Source organism: Lepisosteus platostomus, chromosome 28 (assembly GCF_059453375.1).
Source record: "Lepisosteus platostomus isolate fLepPlt1 chromosome 28, fLepPlt1.hap1, whole genome shotgun sequence".
NCBI classification, from domain to species: Eukaryota; Metazoa; Chordata; class Actinopteri; order Semionotiformes; family Lepisosteidae; genus Lepisosteus; species Lepisosteus platostomus.
Window position 1 is genome coordinate 1,051,238 of NC_142638.1, and position 16,782 is coordinate 1,068,019.

Consider the following 16,782-nt stretch of genomic DNA (forward strand, 5'->3'; position numbering starts at 1 on the left):
AATGACGTCACATTAGCAAATATTCTGCTTGTACATTGTCATTTTAGTGGTCCCTGTTTTCATCCATCCCAGCAGAAACTCAGTGTTGCATTTTAACAGGATTAAAGACACCAGAGTGGAGCAGGTATGATCAGAACAAAGAAAAGCAAACTGTTCTTTCACAGGGATCTGTACGAATGCCATGGGATTAAAAACCACAGAGACTATGACCTGGTCTGCTGGAACTCACTTTGCTTTGCGAAAAAATATTTAAATAAGGATCCTGTTGTTGGGAAACAGAGCTGCTAAATTCTTTGACATTATCAAGGTGCATATAGAGTATTTTAGGGTTAGAACTAGCTTTCTTTATTACTGGTCTAATGCACCAGTACTTTACAGATGAGCTGCTGTTGGAGAGGAGGGGGGGGGGTGATGTTGAAATGCAGACAGGCAGCCTAAAGGTGCCCTCGTGGGAAGGCTGACCTGACTCACTGAGGGGCACTGCTGGAGTCAGCGTGACAAAGGGGCTCTGGAGTCCAGATGCGGGGTCTACCAGCGGATTGTCACTGTGGAACCAGCCTGCAGTTCTCTGAATGGGCTCTTTCAGATCAAGTGAGTGAGTTTTCATCAGATCAGGGTTGAGTTTGTTCTGTAGTGAAAGACGCAGCCGTTTCATCTTACACAATCTTTGCAGATCGGTTGCAGCAGCAAATCTGCTCTTTCTCGCAGTGTACTCAAGTGCCGGAAAAATGTAAATGCCCTGTGACATGGATTAAAGGGCTGGTTGTAACCGAATGAACAATTAAAAAAATGTGCCTGTTGCAGAGTAATGTGCGAGGTTGCGGTTCTGAAGGCTCTGTAATTGCATTAACACTGAGGGTCAATGAGAAGTGGACAGTATGGGGCTCTGTGTCCATTTCTGGACGTGGCTGTTATCGCTGTGGAGCGTGCATGATCGCTCCGTGTTCACGGGTGTTTCCTCTGGGTGCTCAGGATTCCTCCCACGGTCCACAGAACAGCACCGGTACTTATTTGGCTCATGGGAAGACTGGCCCTGGTGTGAGTGTGTGTGTGCCCTGCGATGGGCTGGCAACCCGTTCAGCGGTCCCCTGCGGTCCTGAATTGGATGAAGGGGTTAGTAAATGGATGGATGGAAAGGCCCATTAATGGAACCCACTCTGAGATCATTGAGTTGGAGAGTCTGGCCATATTAAAATGAGCACGTCCCGGTGCGGTGAAATGGTCCAGATTCTCACAGAAGTCATGTCAGTCCATGAGGTATTTAGACCTTTCTTCTATGTGGGTGTGTGACACTGCAGGCTGCTTTGTTATTAAAAGAAACAAAGCTTTCAGGGTGAAACATCAATATGATTTCGTGACTGAAGCTGTGTTCAGGGACTGAGAGGGACTTTAGAGAAAGCAACAGGAACCTACTGGAAGAAGGTACATAACAGTTAACTTTTCCCCTTAATTGTTTTTCTGTCATACCCTACACCTGAACTGATAGTGTCCATAAATCTCTGAACATCTCTACAGTTTCAAGGGTGTTCTTAATGACTGCAATGCTGAGAACCTAGGGAATGTGAAAACAGGTTTTCAAAACAAAAGGCACTGACAAAATCAGCCCAATGGAGGTTTTCAGAATAAACCGTGAAACACAAACCAAAGAGGAAGTACATTTAAACTCAAGAATGGAATGCACTTCCATACCCAAAGTGTTGTAGGAGTATGGAACAAGCTGCCCAGCTGTGTTGCAGGAAGTGTCTGGTTGAGATCCTTGAATCTATTAGTTACTAGCTACTGTACCAGATTGACTTGATGGCTCTTTTCCCTCTCTAGTGGTGCCTGATCCCAGTTTTTCTTCTGGAACCCCAGTGGCCTCCAGCTCCAGATTCAGTGCTCTTTCAAATACTGTGAGGTTTTTCTTTGGATCAGGATCGGACTTGCTTTAGCCTTATGTGTACCATTTAATCCCTGCTGGGCTCTGGGTAGAGTATCTTTTCTGGGAATAGAAGGAAATCAGCTGGAGGAGGGTCAATAATGAGATGATTCACTATTACATGTTACACCTTGAGGCGTCTTGTGCGAAACACAGATCGTGCTCAAATTCCTGCAGCGTACTTTTGATTAATTTGGGAATATTGCAGTACCGTTAAGAACACTTAGCATTTCTTTATATAGACATTTTTTGTAATGAGCCAGATTTCAAATGGACACTCTTCCCTCTTTGTTTAAGGGGTTGTTCTACCTGAGACAGGCTAAAATAAAATATAATCCATGCACAGACTTTTTTTTCAAGTTGATGGATTTAGTCAAGTTGATTAAAAGAATCACATTTTGCACAATGAGGCATCGCGATTACAGGTAACTGTAACTATATACGTTACACAGTTCATTCAACAAACTATAAACTAGGGACCAGTTCTAACCCATTCTAAAATTAAAAAGCCCACAAAACGTACTTGTTATACTCATTCTTTCATTGTCATTTTTCTCTAGTAGAGAAGTAAAGAATTGATATCCTTACTGTATATATATGTTCTTATTCCAGCAGTGCTCTGAATGGTGTGTTTGGAGCAGTCATTGACATATTTAGTGAAAGTTAACCTGTCTGTCCAGCTCCAGGGTTACAGACACAACAAGATTATTCTGGCATTGCATTTTTGTGCATCTGCTTTAAGTAAGTGATCATCTCTAGAATCAAACTCAAATCATGGTCAACAGTAACAACAGAGACATGCGCAAAATGTAATTTTAGTTATTTTGCCTAAAACAAACCTTGGCAGATTGGCAGAGGGATTGAATTTAGTTATCCAGCCAGCATTTCTAATAAATAAAATGGCTTCTACTTGCTGAGGATCATTTTGTTACAAGCCTAAAGGAGGGGATAAGCAGGGTTTTCTGTGTCCTGGCAGGCAGAATGTAAACTTAGCTGCAGGTCTAGTACGATAGTAATTCCGTGCTTCTTTCTCCACTAATGCGATTTACTTCAATCTCACTGACGGGAGACGGTCAGCTGGGTCACAAGTGCAAATAAGGAAATTATGCATTTAAGACAGAAGGAGAAGATTTACCTCGTTGCCTTCAACTTACTTACCTACCAGCAATCAAACACGCAAGATGGCTTATAGATCTCCTCTTATTGATATTTTAAAATTGTTTTCTTATACTCTAATTAATCGCACTGTATCAGATCATCTGCTTCAGATGGAATCTTTAAGGATTCAGTTGCTTAAACTCTGCATCCTTGCTTTCTGAAGCAACGCTTATAATTTCTGGTATTCTATGTAGCGCCTTTTTCCCAGAGGGTCCTAAAGTTCACGGACCCGGTTCATGCCCCACTCAAGTGGAACCGCTGTCGTGGTGATGTACAGCAGTCCTTACACACCAGCTAGCCCACTACACAGCAGGTCATGAGGGGAGAGGAGGAAACCAGCTCTTGGTACAGTGTCAGCACTGATTTATAACCCCTGTCCAATTTATTTTAACAGCTGAAAAAGTGACAAATGTTCAGTTAAAGCGGTCTGCCTACATTAAGCCAGAAAGATTTCTAGATCAAGAAACCTGAAGACACTGGGGGAGTCTGGGGATGAGGACTGATTGGAGAGGCCTGCTCTTTGTCAGCGAGGGGGGTTTTGATCTGCGAGATGTGCTCTCCCTCTGGCCCGGCAACAGGCCAAGCCTCCCACCACATGCCTCCTCGGATTGCAGTGGTTTGATAGATCACAGATCATCAGAGTTGGGCGAGACAGCGAGTTGACCTCCTCCTTCTTAAGAAACTTGCTTTTTTGTTGGGCTTTCTTTTGGGATCTCTTTATTGGGAGTTTGTATGTTCTCCCCATGTTGGCTTAGGTTTCCTCTGGGTACTCTAGTTCACTTCGGCAGTCCTAAAATATACTAGTAGGTTAATTGCCTGCACTATGATAGACTGGTATCCCATCCAAGGTGATACCCCACCTTGTGCCATTGTTTGCTTGGTTAGACACCAGCTCCACTGCAGCCCTGAATCAGATGAAGCAGTCGGAACATGGATGATGGATATTCCAAACATGAGACTAAAACACAACCTTGGTTGCAGATGTAGCTGTGCTGATGCAGTCCTGCAGGAGGAGAATAAACCTTTGAGCAGATCTGGGCTCAGGCAGGACTGATTGATGTGGGGCATCAGCTCAATAAATGCAGCTACTCGGAAAACATACACCCATACATTTAACCACTTGTGTGACTTTTTACTTTGTACCTTCTATTGCCAAAGAAATAAAAGTCACTTTTGTGAAAAAGGTGCTCAGATTACAGTGAATCTAGGCCATGAGGGTGTAACCAACTGTGGCTTTGAATCGCTAGGTGGTTTCTCCATTCTTCACTAATATGGCTTCAAACGCAGTAATAGTAGTTGCTGTTCCGGGTGGAGTATTTTAAGTGCTAAGGCAGGTTAATGCTTGTTTTTGTCACCTGTGTTTACTTTAAATGACGTCACAGTGTGTGTTTACTTAGGGCTGCTGCTACTTCTCATATCTGAAGAAGAGAGTCTGCTTGCAGGCGGTTTTTTCTGGTGTTAGTGTGGTGCCACCAGATGTTATTTTTACTCTTGACATTTCAGTGCTAAGTGAAAGTCCTTTTACTGCTAAGCGAAACAGTTTTTAATTGAAAAACGTAATTTTCAAAAGAAAAAAATGGAACTCTTAAGTGGAACTTTTAAGGAGGCAAGATTGAGAGAGAATTGAGTGGAATTTCTCACTTACAGCAGTAGCCTTGTTTCCCCTACCTGTACTGACCAGCCCAGTGTACGTGATGGCAGAAGGTATTTGTAAACTTATACAACTTTTGCACTACAAATGCGTGAAATTAAGAAAAGGCTGGGTTATCACAAAAACAGCTATTTTCATCCTCAAGTTTGAATTACATGGGAGACAAACTACTTTTAAATCCGCCAGGTTGTTCTTGAAGCCGATAGGCTTGAGCTGGAAGCGTCAGCGGGCTGGATTCAGCCAGCCATCTTCACATGTTTAAAACTGAAACACGCACTGGTGCAAACAAGCAAAGCGTGATGACCAGGATTTCCTGAGTGGTTAAAACGTCTTACCTGCTTATAGCATAGCCTTTCTGAAACTCTGTGCTGGGGCGGAATTGGAGCTTGTTGATGTAGTCTGTTTGAGGGGCGGTTTCCAGGCATGTTTACTCTTGGGACAGTGTCCCCTGTGACCTATGAGAGGTCACCTTGCTGTGCCTGAGGTATCCAGGCCTCACAATGCTGCCCACACAGATTGTAACCTCTGAACGTTAGTCTTCCTATCAAATTACCTATTAACACAGGCAGAAACGTCTTGATTGCTCACATTCCTTGATCATTGTACTGATTGTCTTCCAGAGACGTTTACTCTTGTTACAGCTTCATTTTTCTGCAGGGTCCTTAATTAACATGATTAGAACACTCCAAATTGTGAGCTTTCATAAACCTTCCAGACAAAACCAGGATGAAGGAGATGTGTCATAGAGTCAGACATAAGAGGTTCTGTTCCCAGTCGTGCTTCACAAAGCATGACGCCCATATTGTTTCGAATAAACAGAAACCCGTGCCCTGCAGGTAGCAAATCTCAAGCTTCCTCATTGTGTCAAACCAATGGAAAGTCCATTTAGAATATTACAGTTCAGAGAAAGGTATTATTTTGTTTCCTAAAAATTATGTTACTTTGTATACCCATGTAATCTAAAACTATCTGTCATTTTTAAAACTCCTCTTTCCTCCACTATTACATGATCCCACTTAGGAGAGAATAAGACATGCAGACAAGCTCTTTGAATTAAGCCCACCTACACAACCATTTGTCACCTGACACACTAACAGGAGAGTTAGTGCTAACTGAAGGGAGTACTGTATCTCTCACTGACATCATTAGACATCTGCAGACACCTGCCAAGTTAAAGGAAGTCTGCTGTTCACCAGAAAGCCATAAGAGCACTTAACTTAGCCATTCCTGTGCTCTACTCTGAGAATCTTATTCATTGTTGGCTATTGATATGACCCAGGCTTGAACTAGTGACACCTGGATTTTAGCTCAAATTTGGTCACCACTTTCCATAAATTCAGAGAAGAGCGACCATATAAATTCCTGGTCTTAAAGGAATGTCTTGCACTGATAGGTTAAAATAACCAAATGGTTTTAGGGGACCTGATAGAAGTATTCAGCATCCTTTAAATCACTGATGAAATCAACCCAGTGGTCTTCTTCTTAATCAACAAAGGAACATGAACTACAAAAGTGGAAGTGCATTCAAAATGATGTTTTATTTAGCACAGAATACATGTCTTTAAACAAAGGGGAGTGGGGATTTGGATCAAGCTGTTTATGAAGCTAAGTTCCTGGCATCTTTCAAGAAATGTCTGGTTGAGATTCTTGGATCAATTACAGCAGCTACTAACTACTGAATGGTCTAGATGGGCTAAATGGCTTCCTCTTGCTTGTAACGGTTCCTATATTTGCTGCACTAGAGTGTAAATTGGAGGTGACCATGCCCAGTCAGCTGCTGCTTTTGACACAGCAGGTGTGTTGGACACATACACTCTCACATTGCTTTTAAAAATTCTGCTGTATATTGCTGCTCCATTTGCAAAGCCTTGAAAAACCCCAGGTTGGCTTTTTATAAGAAAGTGTAATCTAATCTTGTGACCCAGACAAAATGCGGCGACTCTCCTCCTTGGCTTTGTTTTTCATCACAAGTGCAATGGGATCTTAAACAGCTGTCACACTGATAAGAGGACAGTGTAGCTGTGTAGACTGAGAGGCCTGCACTCAGATGGTTCTCATACTTTTTTTCCCAGAGTAAACTTTCAAATCCTGGGCTCTCAGAATAACAGTGCACTGGTTTTGCTATTGTTGAGCCTTGATTTGTGGAGTTATTTACTGAAATATTTGTATTATAGTTGCATTTTTATGGCATGAACCATTTGTTTTTTTCCTAGAGTGGCTCTTGTAAGTGTTCTTTGTGTTATGGGTAAAGAGTCTAATCTAGTTTTCTAGTTACAGTATTTTAAAGCTGTTTTTCATGTCTTACCCTAATTGTCCCTTGTCATTAAACACTTGCTCTGAAGTATTACATTAGGTCAATTTGAAAGTCTACTTCCAGTGAAGCATCACGTGAGGACCTTTTTCCAAGAGATGTGCTCTTTTTAAGAAGATATCCATCCAGGCTTGTACCAGTCTCCCTTAATAAACCACCAAAGCTGTGCAGAGAAATATCTTCAGGACACCGATCCTTACCTTTCTGAATTTCATTCCATCGAATGAAGACTGCTTCCAAAAATGTGTAGGACTATGTTCAGCCCACATAGCGAATCGTAGAACAGGTGTTTCATCTCCACAACACTTTGACCTTGGAGAAGATCGTGTGTGCGGGGGGTTACGAGACACGGATCTGTGATTCCTCCTGACAACCTTTGGTGCACGTGTGCACAACATTCTCTGGATCTGATGTACAGTATATGCTGCTTGCTAGAGATAGAGATTGAAAGGACACATAAGAGACAGCACAATTTGTATCTAGTCTTTTCATACAGCACACAAAATTCAGTGACACTATTCAAATGTAGAGGGTTGTAAATCCTGTCTCAGACCTTAACCCTGATAGGAGCCCAGTAACTAAAGGGATTGAAGACCTACAAAGAGCATAATACTAGCAAATCCTAGCCTGCTGTCTCCCGAATAAGTTATTTGGTTTGTTTGCTGGTGGCGTGTCTGCTTTTCAATAGAGAAGGCCGTGATTATGTTTAGCAACAAAACGATTCATTCTGCATACTTTCACAAAATTACAAATAAAGATTAATTGCATGCTGATCAATAGGAAAAAAAGCATTTTTTGTCTGTTAAGCTCTTTTCAGGTATGAACAAGAGTAACCTGTAAAGTTGTCTGTCATTAGCAAAATAGGTTTAAGCATTTGGCAGCACAAGGTTAGTTTTGGTTTTAGTGTTAGGGCTGCCTGATGAGAGTCCCTGTGCTTCCATCAATACGAAAAAAATATAACAGAAGAGAAAGATGAAGATAATGATATTAAGTAAAATCATTGCTGTGGATTTTTTAACACTTGCATGCCTTTTTAATCTACAACTGGTCATTCCAAGTTACACTTTAGGGACCCCTGGAGTGATTTCAAATGGTGACTCAACATTTCAGGATGTACTTTTGTGTTATTCTTTTGCATTAGTCATCACATCAACAACGCAGGCAGGAAACTCTTGAGACCACCCTGACAACAGCTGTGCCCTCCACTGAGTCGACACGAACCCAAGTTGAAAGTTGAAAGTTCAAGGAATGATTACGTTCAGACATGAATGTGGCATTTCCCAAGGACCAAAACAACAGCATGTTTAATAGCCTGGATAAAATCAAGACTATCTTCCTGCAGACAGCAAATTCTAAAATATAATCTGGTTTTGTTTTTTTCAGAGGCTTTTTTTTCTGTCAGCCTCATGCAAATCAGAAGGTCTGGAATTTTCCAGCTGACAGAAAAGGTCAAAGGTGGGATGTAACCCAGGCCTCAGTCTGCTAGCTACGGACTGTGAATTCGTCTTCCCTGTGGGCAGGTATCAGGCCTAACCCTGGTGACTGTGCCACTAGGGTGTAACTTGGGTGTACAAGTATGAAGTCAGCTGTTGCAGGATGGCTGGACACAAGACATTTACCTGTAATAATCTCAAAGTTCATTCTCAAAGTCCAGTACATCATAAAGTACACGGTAAACAATAAAATCATGCAAATGTTTCATCACTGACTGCAGTTACCTAGCTTAAAGTCTTTTGTTTTCATTCTTTGTAGGAAGCACAGCATCAAGCCAAACACAAAGTGCTAAGACCACCCAGACAACTACTTTGGTGACAACTGTGACTTCAACCCCCTACATTCCAACTGATGGTTTCCCTTCTGGTTCAGCACAGAGCACATCTTCGAACGTTTCATCTACAGAACCGAGCACTGCCAGGACGCCCTCTTCAGCATATCCTACGCAAGAATCTGGTAGCACACATGGAAGCACCAGCAAACCAGAATCAACAGAATCCACTTCGACCACCAGTGTGCCTCATAGTACAACCTCTACCAACAGCACTGATCAGACCTCTACCCTTACTGAAAACCCCCCAGTAACAACAATGACTACAAAAGAGGGAAATGATAGCTCAGTTAGCACTCTTGGCACGATGTCCACTACATGGACAACCCCACCTGTAGCTCATACCACTACAGGGGTAGAAACTACAACAAACAGCACAGGCATGCTGGCCACTACTCAAGCTCCTGAATCTCCCACCACCAGTATCCACAACACAACAGCAGCCACAGAAAACAGCACCATCACAGATTCCTTCTCACCTACTACAGCTACCTCTCTCAGCACAGCCTCTACCACTGAGGTTGACAATTCTTCATCTACCACCACATCTCGTTACAGTAGCACCACAATGACTCCTACAGGTATGTAGCAGTCCTCTTCATTTCACTGCATGTCCTGCTTTATCACTGGGCAAGCTTAAATTACCCATGTCCTGGATGTAAGCAAATATTCTCTTAGTTAATTAGTTAATCCTTCCCTTTTAACTGCTTTATCCCTGATGACAGGGAGCCAGAGACTACTTGCCAGGGAGCTGTTTCATCACTGTTAATTAATTCATGATAAATTCAATTATTACAATGAAAGCTAAGAAAATGGATTTGTAGTATTTAGTATACTTATTGTGCTAAATGAAGAGTGAGAATACCAGACTGTCCAATCCATGTGAAAAAGTGAAACCAGCCCTTTATTTGTTTAGCCACTCATTCCTGGTGTCGGTTGTATAACCATGGAGCTGCCATATGCAGGAGTGAAGTGTATTGGAAGGTCTGGTATTCACATACTCCTGATCTCTGAATTCCAAACTTTAGTCAGGGCCCATCAAGCCTGTCAGTGAGCAGGCTGACGACAGTGGGCAACAAGTGGGTCCAGCTTAGTCTTGCAGCACAGGTAGAAGAACAGGAAATGAATAACAAGGTGTTGTCTCCTACTGCAGGTACCAGCCTCACCTCAAATACCAGTACAGTCCAGTCTTCACCCAGCTCTCCTCCCAGCACAGAGTCCTCGTCTCCCACCACACATCCTGAGAACACGTCCACCACAGTCCAGACCTCCCCACCACCTAGTGCCACCCCGTCCAGTGCGTACCTGTCTGCTCCACTGGGGCTGACTTTCATTTGAAAATTAGACGCCGTCAGAAATTAGTGTTTGGCTTTTTGTGTTGTGCTGCAGTTTATTTTATCAGCTTCACAAGAGTTTTCAGATAATGCCTCCCTCATTTAGTGCATCAGAATTTTTTGCTCCATTTTGGAGTCCATCTTGGAATGTACTATATCCTCTGACTTGTTTTCCCTGCACTGCAGTCTATTCGTTGAGGAGAGTTTTAGAATAAGGGTGGACTACGAGAGGGTGGGGGTGTAGGGTGTTTAGGGCATTAGAATGACATGGCTTATCTTTCAGCAGTAGAACCCTTCACTGATATAATTAATCATTTATGGCAATCTGTATCTGCTGACATCGGTTTGTACAGATCAGAGATCCAATAAAGAATGATTTCTAACCATTCACATCCATACCCATGGGCTGCTTAGGCTTGCAGCACAGGTAGAAGAACAGGAAATGAATAACAAGGTGTTGTCTCCTACTGCAGGTACCAGCCTCACCTCAAATACCAGTACAGTCCAGTCTCCACCCAGCTCTCCTCCCGGCACAGAGTCCTCGTCTCCCACCACACATCCTGAGAACACGTCCGCCACAGTCCAGACCTCCCCACCACCTAGTGCCACCCCGTCCAGTGCGTACCTGTCTGCTCCACTGGGGCTGACTTTCATTTGAAAATTAGACGCCGTCAGAAATTAGTGTTTGGCCTTTTGTGTTGTACTGCAGTTTATTTTATCAGCTTCACAAGAGTTTTCAGATAATGCCTCCCTCATTTAGTGTATCAGAATTTTTTGCTCCATTTTGGAGTCCATCTTGGAATGTACTATATCCTCTGACTTGTTTTCCCTGCACTGCAGTCTATTCGTTGAGGAGAGTTTTAGAATAAGGGTGGACTACGAGAGGGTGGGGGTGTAGGGTGTTTAGGGCATTAGAATGACATGGCTTATCTTTCAGCAGTAGAACCCTTCACTGATATAATTAATCATTTATGGCAATCTGTATCTGCTGAAGTCGGTTTGTACAGATCAGAGATCCAATAAAGAATGATGTCTAACCATTCACATCCATACCCATGGGCTGCTTAGGCTTGCAGCACAGGTAGAAGAACAGGAAATGAATAACAAGGTGTTGTCTCCTACTGCAGGTACCAGCCTCACCTCAAATACCAGTACAGTCCAGTCTCCACCCAGCTCTCCTCCCGGCACAGAGTCCTCGTCTCCCACCACACATCCTGAGAACACGTCCGCCACAGTCCAGACCTCCCCACCACCTAGTGCCACCCCGTCCAGTGCGTACCTGTCTGCTCCACTGGGGCTGACTTTCATTTGAAAATTAGACGCCGTCAGAAATTAGCATTGCCATCATTCGTTTAGCGCATCAGAGTTTTGTGCCCCATTTTGCTGTCCATCTTGGAATATACTATATTCTTTGTCTTGCTACCTCTGCACTGCGATGTACTTCTTGACAATACCTTTAGAAAATGGGAGGAGCAGGGGCTAGAATGCTGACATGATTATTTTTTAAACAATACCAACATTTGTTCAGTGGGGCTGAGTAATGCACATTTCTTACAGTACCTTTACCTTCTTAATCCCTATTAACAGATGTGTCTTTTCAGCAAAGCTTCAAGATTAGATACAGAATGGAGTTTGACCATTCACATTCATACCCATGGGCAAGAACAATACTTCAGAAAACAAACGCTCTTAACATCACACTTTGGAAGCACAACAAAGGACAGTTAGTTGCTGCTGAAATTGTGCTGTTAAAGATGTAGTAAAATTTTGCAGTGATGCTCAGCTCAAACATTTTCCTTCCTAATGTACCAGCCCGTTTTTATTGTGAATCGTCTAGAGATTGAAGTAAACCTGGAAACAGACGTTGTGACATGATGAAGCTCGTTGCTTTCCTTGCAGCTACTCCCACCTACTTACCCAGTGGCCACAAATGTGTTAATGGTTTGTCAGTATAAGACAGTCTTAATCTTACACTGGTTGTACTGATGTGGATGTTAATTCCGAGACCCAACAGCTCTTTCCTTTGCGCTGGCTTTACTCCAGGAAAATGCAGTCCTGACCTGTGCCCCTTTGGAAGCACATGTGTGGATCTCTTCAACAGTTACACCTGTCAGTGTCTGCCTGGTCTCTACTATGATTCTTTGGGAAACTGTGTGGATGGTAAGTATTACTCTGCACAAAAGGGTTTCTGAAAAACATACACACGTAAGGATCCCTGAATACCACCATAATTTAATTCCTTTTCTGTAATACGTGCATATGTGTACTAGTAGCAGGAAAACCGCATTTCTTGAGTATTTTCATATTGTCTCTATGCCTTTGCTGTATTAATCTAACTGCATTCAGTGTTGAAGGGAAATATTGAACAGCTTCCAAAATAAGTTAATATGTAAGTCCTGAAAATCAATTAATTACCTGCATGGCCAAAAAGACATTTTTGAAATCTAGGGATAGCTTATGTATTAACGTATGTGTATGTAAAGTACTTGTTGTTACAGAAGAAATCACAAGGTTTGACTGAATTGTTTGGACCCCTATGACAGGATAAGCAGTCATTTCAGAGTTCCTCATTAAATCTGTTTTTATTTAAATTCCAGCAAAAGTTTTTCCTGGAACTTTGCATCTGGTCAATATTAATTACAAGACTTCAATGTCTGATAAAAGCTCCAAAGACTTTAAAGAGACAGCGTTCTCAATTAGTAATGAGGTAAGTTAAAATTTAGTTTTTTTGTATGTAGACTTTTGTATATAAAGTTATTCTACTTCAGTAATTTTCTAACTGAATCTCCAAAACCTTACACTACCATACTTGCTGCAATCTACAGAATTTTTAACTCTTTTTAAAGCTTATTTTTCTTGTTCTTTTTTCTTTGTAAATTTATCATTTTAAGCATTTTAAGTATTTGGGAAAAGAAATCTTTAACTTAGAGAAGGTTCAGAAGATCACCAAGAGTAATACTGTTTATTCAGTGTGAGTCATGATTTTTGGGGTGTTGATCTGTGATCAGAATTTACTAAATAGCAGTGCATACTTGCTTTGTCCATAAAATCTTGAAAAAGTGAAATAAATATTTAATCCCAAGAAACTAATTAAAACCTGACATGACCTGACAACCTGACATCTACACTGAAGTGTTTAACTACAACTCTGAGCGATGTGCAGATTGCTTTGCCGATACGTGATTAATATCTGTGATGTAAGGATTTTCGATCTGCAGTCCCGGAAACGTTAATGATATTGTACAAGTTATTTGAAAGACCTTATTTAGAATATTGGTTGTAATTTTGATCACCATGTCATACAAAAAAGATATTGCTTCTTGGTATCCAGCCAGATACAATAAGTGATAAGATGTGATTCCTTGTGAGGGTCGGTAGACTATAAATAAAAAAACATTGGTGTGGAATGACTGCAGATCATGCAGTACTACCTGAAAAAACACAAAAATTACCACATATATTAATATTTTGTGCTGAGAGAAAGATTGTCCAAGAGTTCTGGTAATGGCGACCATTAGCACATACCTAAAAACTGAAGCCTGCAGTCTAACCCAAGTCACCCATCCTACCAGATTAAAAGTATAATCCCAGCAGTTGGTTGCCAGTTTCTGCTGGACAGCCCCTGACAAGCTAAAGGACTCTGTTGAGCTCTTGCTTTGTTTTTGACAGTTGGCAGGTGAGTCAGGTACCATTTGCTCTCAGGTACTAACATACTCTTACTTTTTTAATTTTTCTCACTTTTGTTTTCCTGTCAAGTTAAGAGGGATTCTGAAGAATACCAAAGGCTATTTGAATTCTCTTGTCCTGGAACTCAAGTGAGTATTGCCGTTGTGCATATGTGTGTTGCAAATCCCTTTTCACTTGTGTTCTGTTTGCGGGTTTATGTTTATCATGCCCAGACAACTGTGCCTCCTGCATGAGGGGCAAACACTGTTTCCCAGACCTGTTAACTCTCACCCCACCTCTGTTCGTACAGACCCCCTTGAACTTGTTATTTGATACGTGTCCAGTATGTGGGTTTCATTATTCTTGAATTTTTATTTTAGAAATTATGTGTTCCCTTGATAGCACACATGCAAAAGAAGATTTCAGACCCTGTGCAAATAACCAAACACGCTGATATAACAGTCATTTATATTCCATATCATCGCAGAATGCCAAGGAAGAGATCATTACAGAATGGCGATGGACTATACAACGTGTTTATATCTACAGGACGAAATTATATTCTGTTTTGGTCTTTCAGCTAATTTCTTTCCCCATCTATAAGTCAATGTTTGCTTTTGTCTTTTATGAGTTAAATAAAAGATCTTCTCTGTGTGGAAGGATTTTTGTAACAAAACTGACTTCATACTGGCAGTCAGTATTAAATGGTAAAGATATTGGTGCTGCTGTAACAACAACACATTTTTTCATTTTCCCCAGGCAAGGGAGTGTTGTTGCCTCTATACAGAATATTTACGAACCCAGCTCTGATGCCACTGTCTCCAGCGTCAAGGAGGACATCACAAAGGCGATCCAAAATTCATCTGTTTTCTTAAATGCATCATATACAGGTATTTTTCCTCTTCCTTCATTAAAAAGACAAGTAAAACAGGAAATAAGGCAATCTAATTCCCCATAGCTGTAAAGGTAACATACCTGTAGGTGTCTCAGCCAGACATTATTTAAAGCAAAATGTTTGAAACCCTCATTTGAAAAGCTCAGTAGTTGAGGAAGTTGAAGTTGAAGAATGTTGACAAGGGGCCCATTGTTTTTTAATTTAGGCTTGACGAGTATTTCTCTTCAGTGGCACGGTGGCACCGTAATTAACATTGCTGCCTTGGCCCTGGGTTCAGTTCCAGACCCGGGTTTCTGTCAGTGTGGGTTTTGGATGTTCTCCCCGTGTTTGTGTGAGTTTCATCCCACGGACATGCTGGTAGGATAATTGAGTTCTGGGAAAATTGGCCTAGTGTGTTTGTGACACTATGCGACCCCTGCGATGGACTCGCATCCCTTCCAGGGTGTATCCTGCCTTCTGCCTGTTGCTTGCTGGGATAGGCTCCAGCTCCCCTGCGATGGATGGATCTATCTATCATTTCTCTCTTTATTTCTCGTGCTTTATTATTGATAATTGCCCATACGTTTGGCTGGCCACTCCTGGCCCCTCCACAAGTCCAGGAGGGAGGGTGGAGACTCTGGACATTGCATGTCTGGGGTTTTTGTGCACACCCTGGCTGACTGCAGGCCACTGGGCAGGCACAGGCCAGTGGGATACAGATGGAGGGCTCAACCTGGGCCCTGAGCAAGACCTGCTATCCTGGGTGAGGCACTCGGGAGCCCTAGGGAATAATCCGTGCTCCCTAGTTTTCTCCCAGGAAGTTGTTGGTGCACTATAGGCTCCAGTTCATTGCTGATCTCACTCACCCAAGTCACTGTTTTTTTGTCTGCAGCTAGAGATCTGTGTCAGGGGTCTCAGAGCCCCTGTGACACAACATCAACTATTTGCAGCTACCTGGCTAGTGGAATCGCAAAGTGCACTTGCATACCTGGTTTTCTTGAGTCTCCGTACTCTAACAGATCTTGCATGGGTGAGTGTTTCTTAGACAACCCTTTTATACTCATCATGTTATGATGTGCTTTTTGTTGAATCTGTATCTATATGGTTATGGTGGTTTTAACTCCAAAAACATGGACACGGATGGAGTATTTGTATGCATTATTCATGGCTCCCACAGTAGACTTCTGTTATTTATTCTTGCCTGCCCACATGAATTGTAGATCTTGGTACAAGAGCACCAACATTAAAAGAGAACTATCCACAATTCTGTGGAGCTCTGATTTCTCCCACAGAGCAGAACTCATCAGCAGAGTAAAAGTCAGCTGATTAGCATCAGTTTGTGCAACTTATGCCAGGCTAATATCCCTGCCAAGGGCCTGCTGCGTTTTGTGCTCAGTGTTTTGCCATAGCTGAATTCTCTCCTGCAATTATGTTTTGTGAGCATTTCTATTGAGAGGGTGGACAAGTGTTTTAAAAATATGAACAGTCTAGAGTTCTCCATTTCAGTATGGTTGTTTACATTAGCCAGTTCATATAAATGTAAGGAAGGGAAAATTACCTGTTGCCTGTAGGCCCTTTAAAACATATTGTATGAGGGCAGCTGACAAGAACTTGTGTGTCCTTGGCAGTCTGTGTGTTTTTTTTTTCAACTCCATAGCAGTTTCTATGGATACAAGCAAAGAATTAACACTTCCTGCCAGTTCCTAGAATTTTGTTGTTGTTGTTTGTAAAGAGAGGAACTACCCACAGCAGTGCTAAGATTTCCCCAGCTCCAGCCCCACAAACTCATTTCAGTACACAGGAATGTAAAAATGGCTTCAGATATTCAGTACATCTTGCTCATTTGGGTCTTACTGCTTATGGACCAAAATACATTTCACCCTGTGTCGTTGTCCTTACTGTAATCTCATGGGTTGAGTTTGCCAGTAGATTTCAGTTCCATCAAGTCAACTCATAAACAGAGAAGATTAAGACTTGACAAGGTTCCATTTTTGTGCTATTTTAGTGTTCCAGCCACTGACAAAGACATTTGAACACAGGATTCC

The 16,782-nt window shown here is 42.0% G+C and overlaps 1 protein-coding gene across 2 annotated transcripts in view; it reads left to right on the forward strand.

The window, feature by feature from the left end:
* The window catches only part of LOC148638526 (uncharacterized), a 39,687-nt gene that overhangs the window by 14,702 nt on the left and 8,203 nt on the right, over positions 1–16,782 (forward strand). Inside the window, exons 2-10 of one of the 2 annotated variants that reach the window (XM_088622624.1) lie at positions 8,791–9,444; positions 10,017–10,160; positions 10,671–10,814; positions 11,325–11,468; positions 12,241–12,357; positions 12,795–12,904; positions 13,954–14,012; positions 14,623–14,753; positions 15,630–15,767. In XM_088622624.1, coding sequence (XP_088478750.1) covers positions 8,791–9,444; positions 10,017–10,160; positions 10,671–10,814; positions 11,325–11,468; positions 12,241–12,357; positions 12,795–12,904; positions 13,954–14,012; positions 14,623–14,753; positions 15,630–15,767 — 1,641 coding nt within the window. The remainder of the gene's footprint in view (positions 1–8,790; positions 9,445–10,016; positions 10,161–10,670; positions 10,815–11,324; positions 11,469–12,240; positions 12,358–12,794; positions 12,905–13,953; positions 14,013–14,622; positions 14,754–15,629; positions 15,768–16,782) is intronic. The other variant, XM_088622625.1, reaches the window with a different exon arrangement.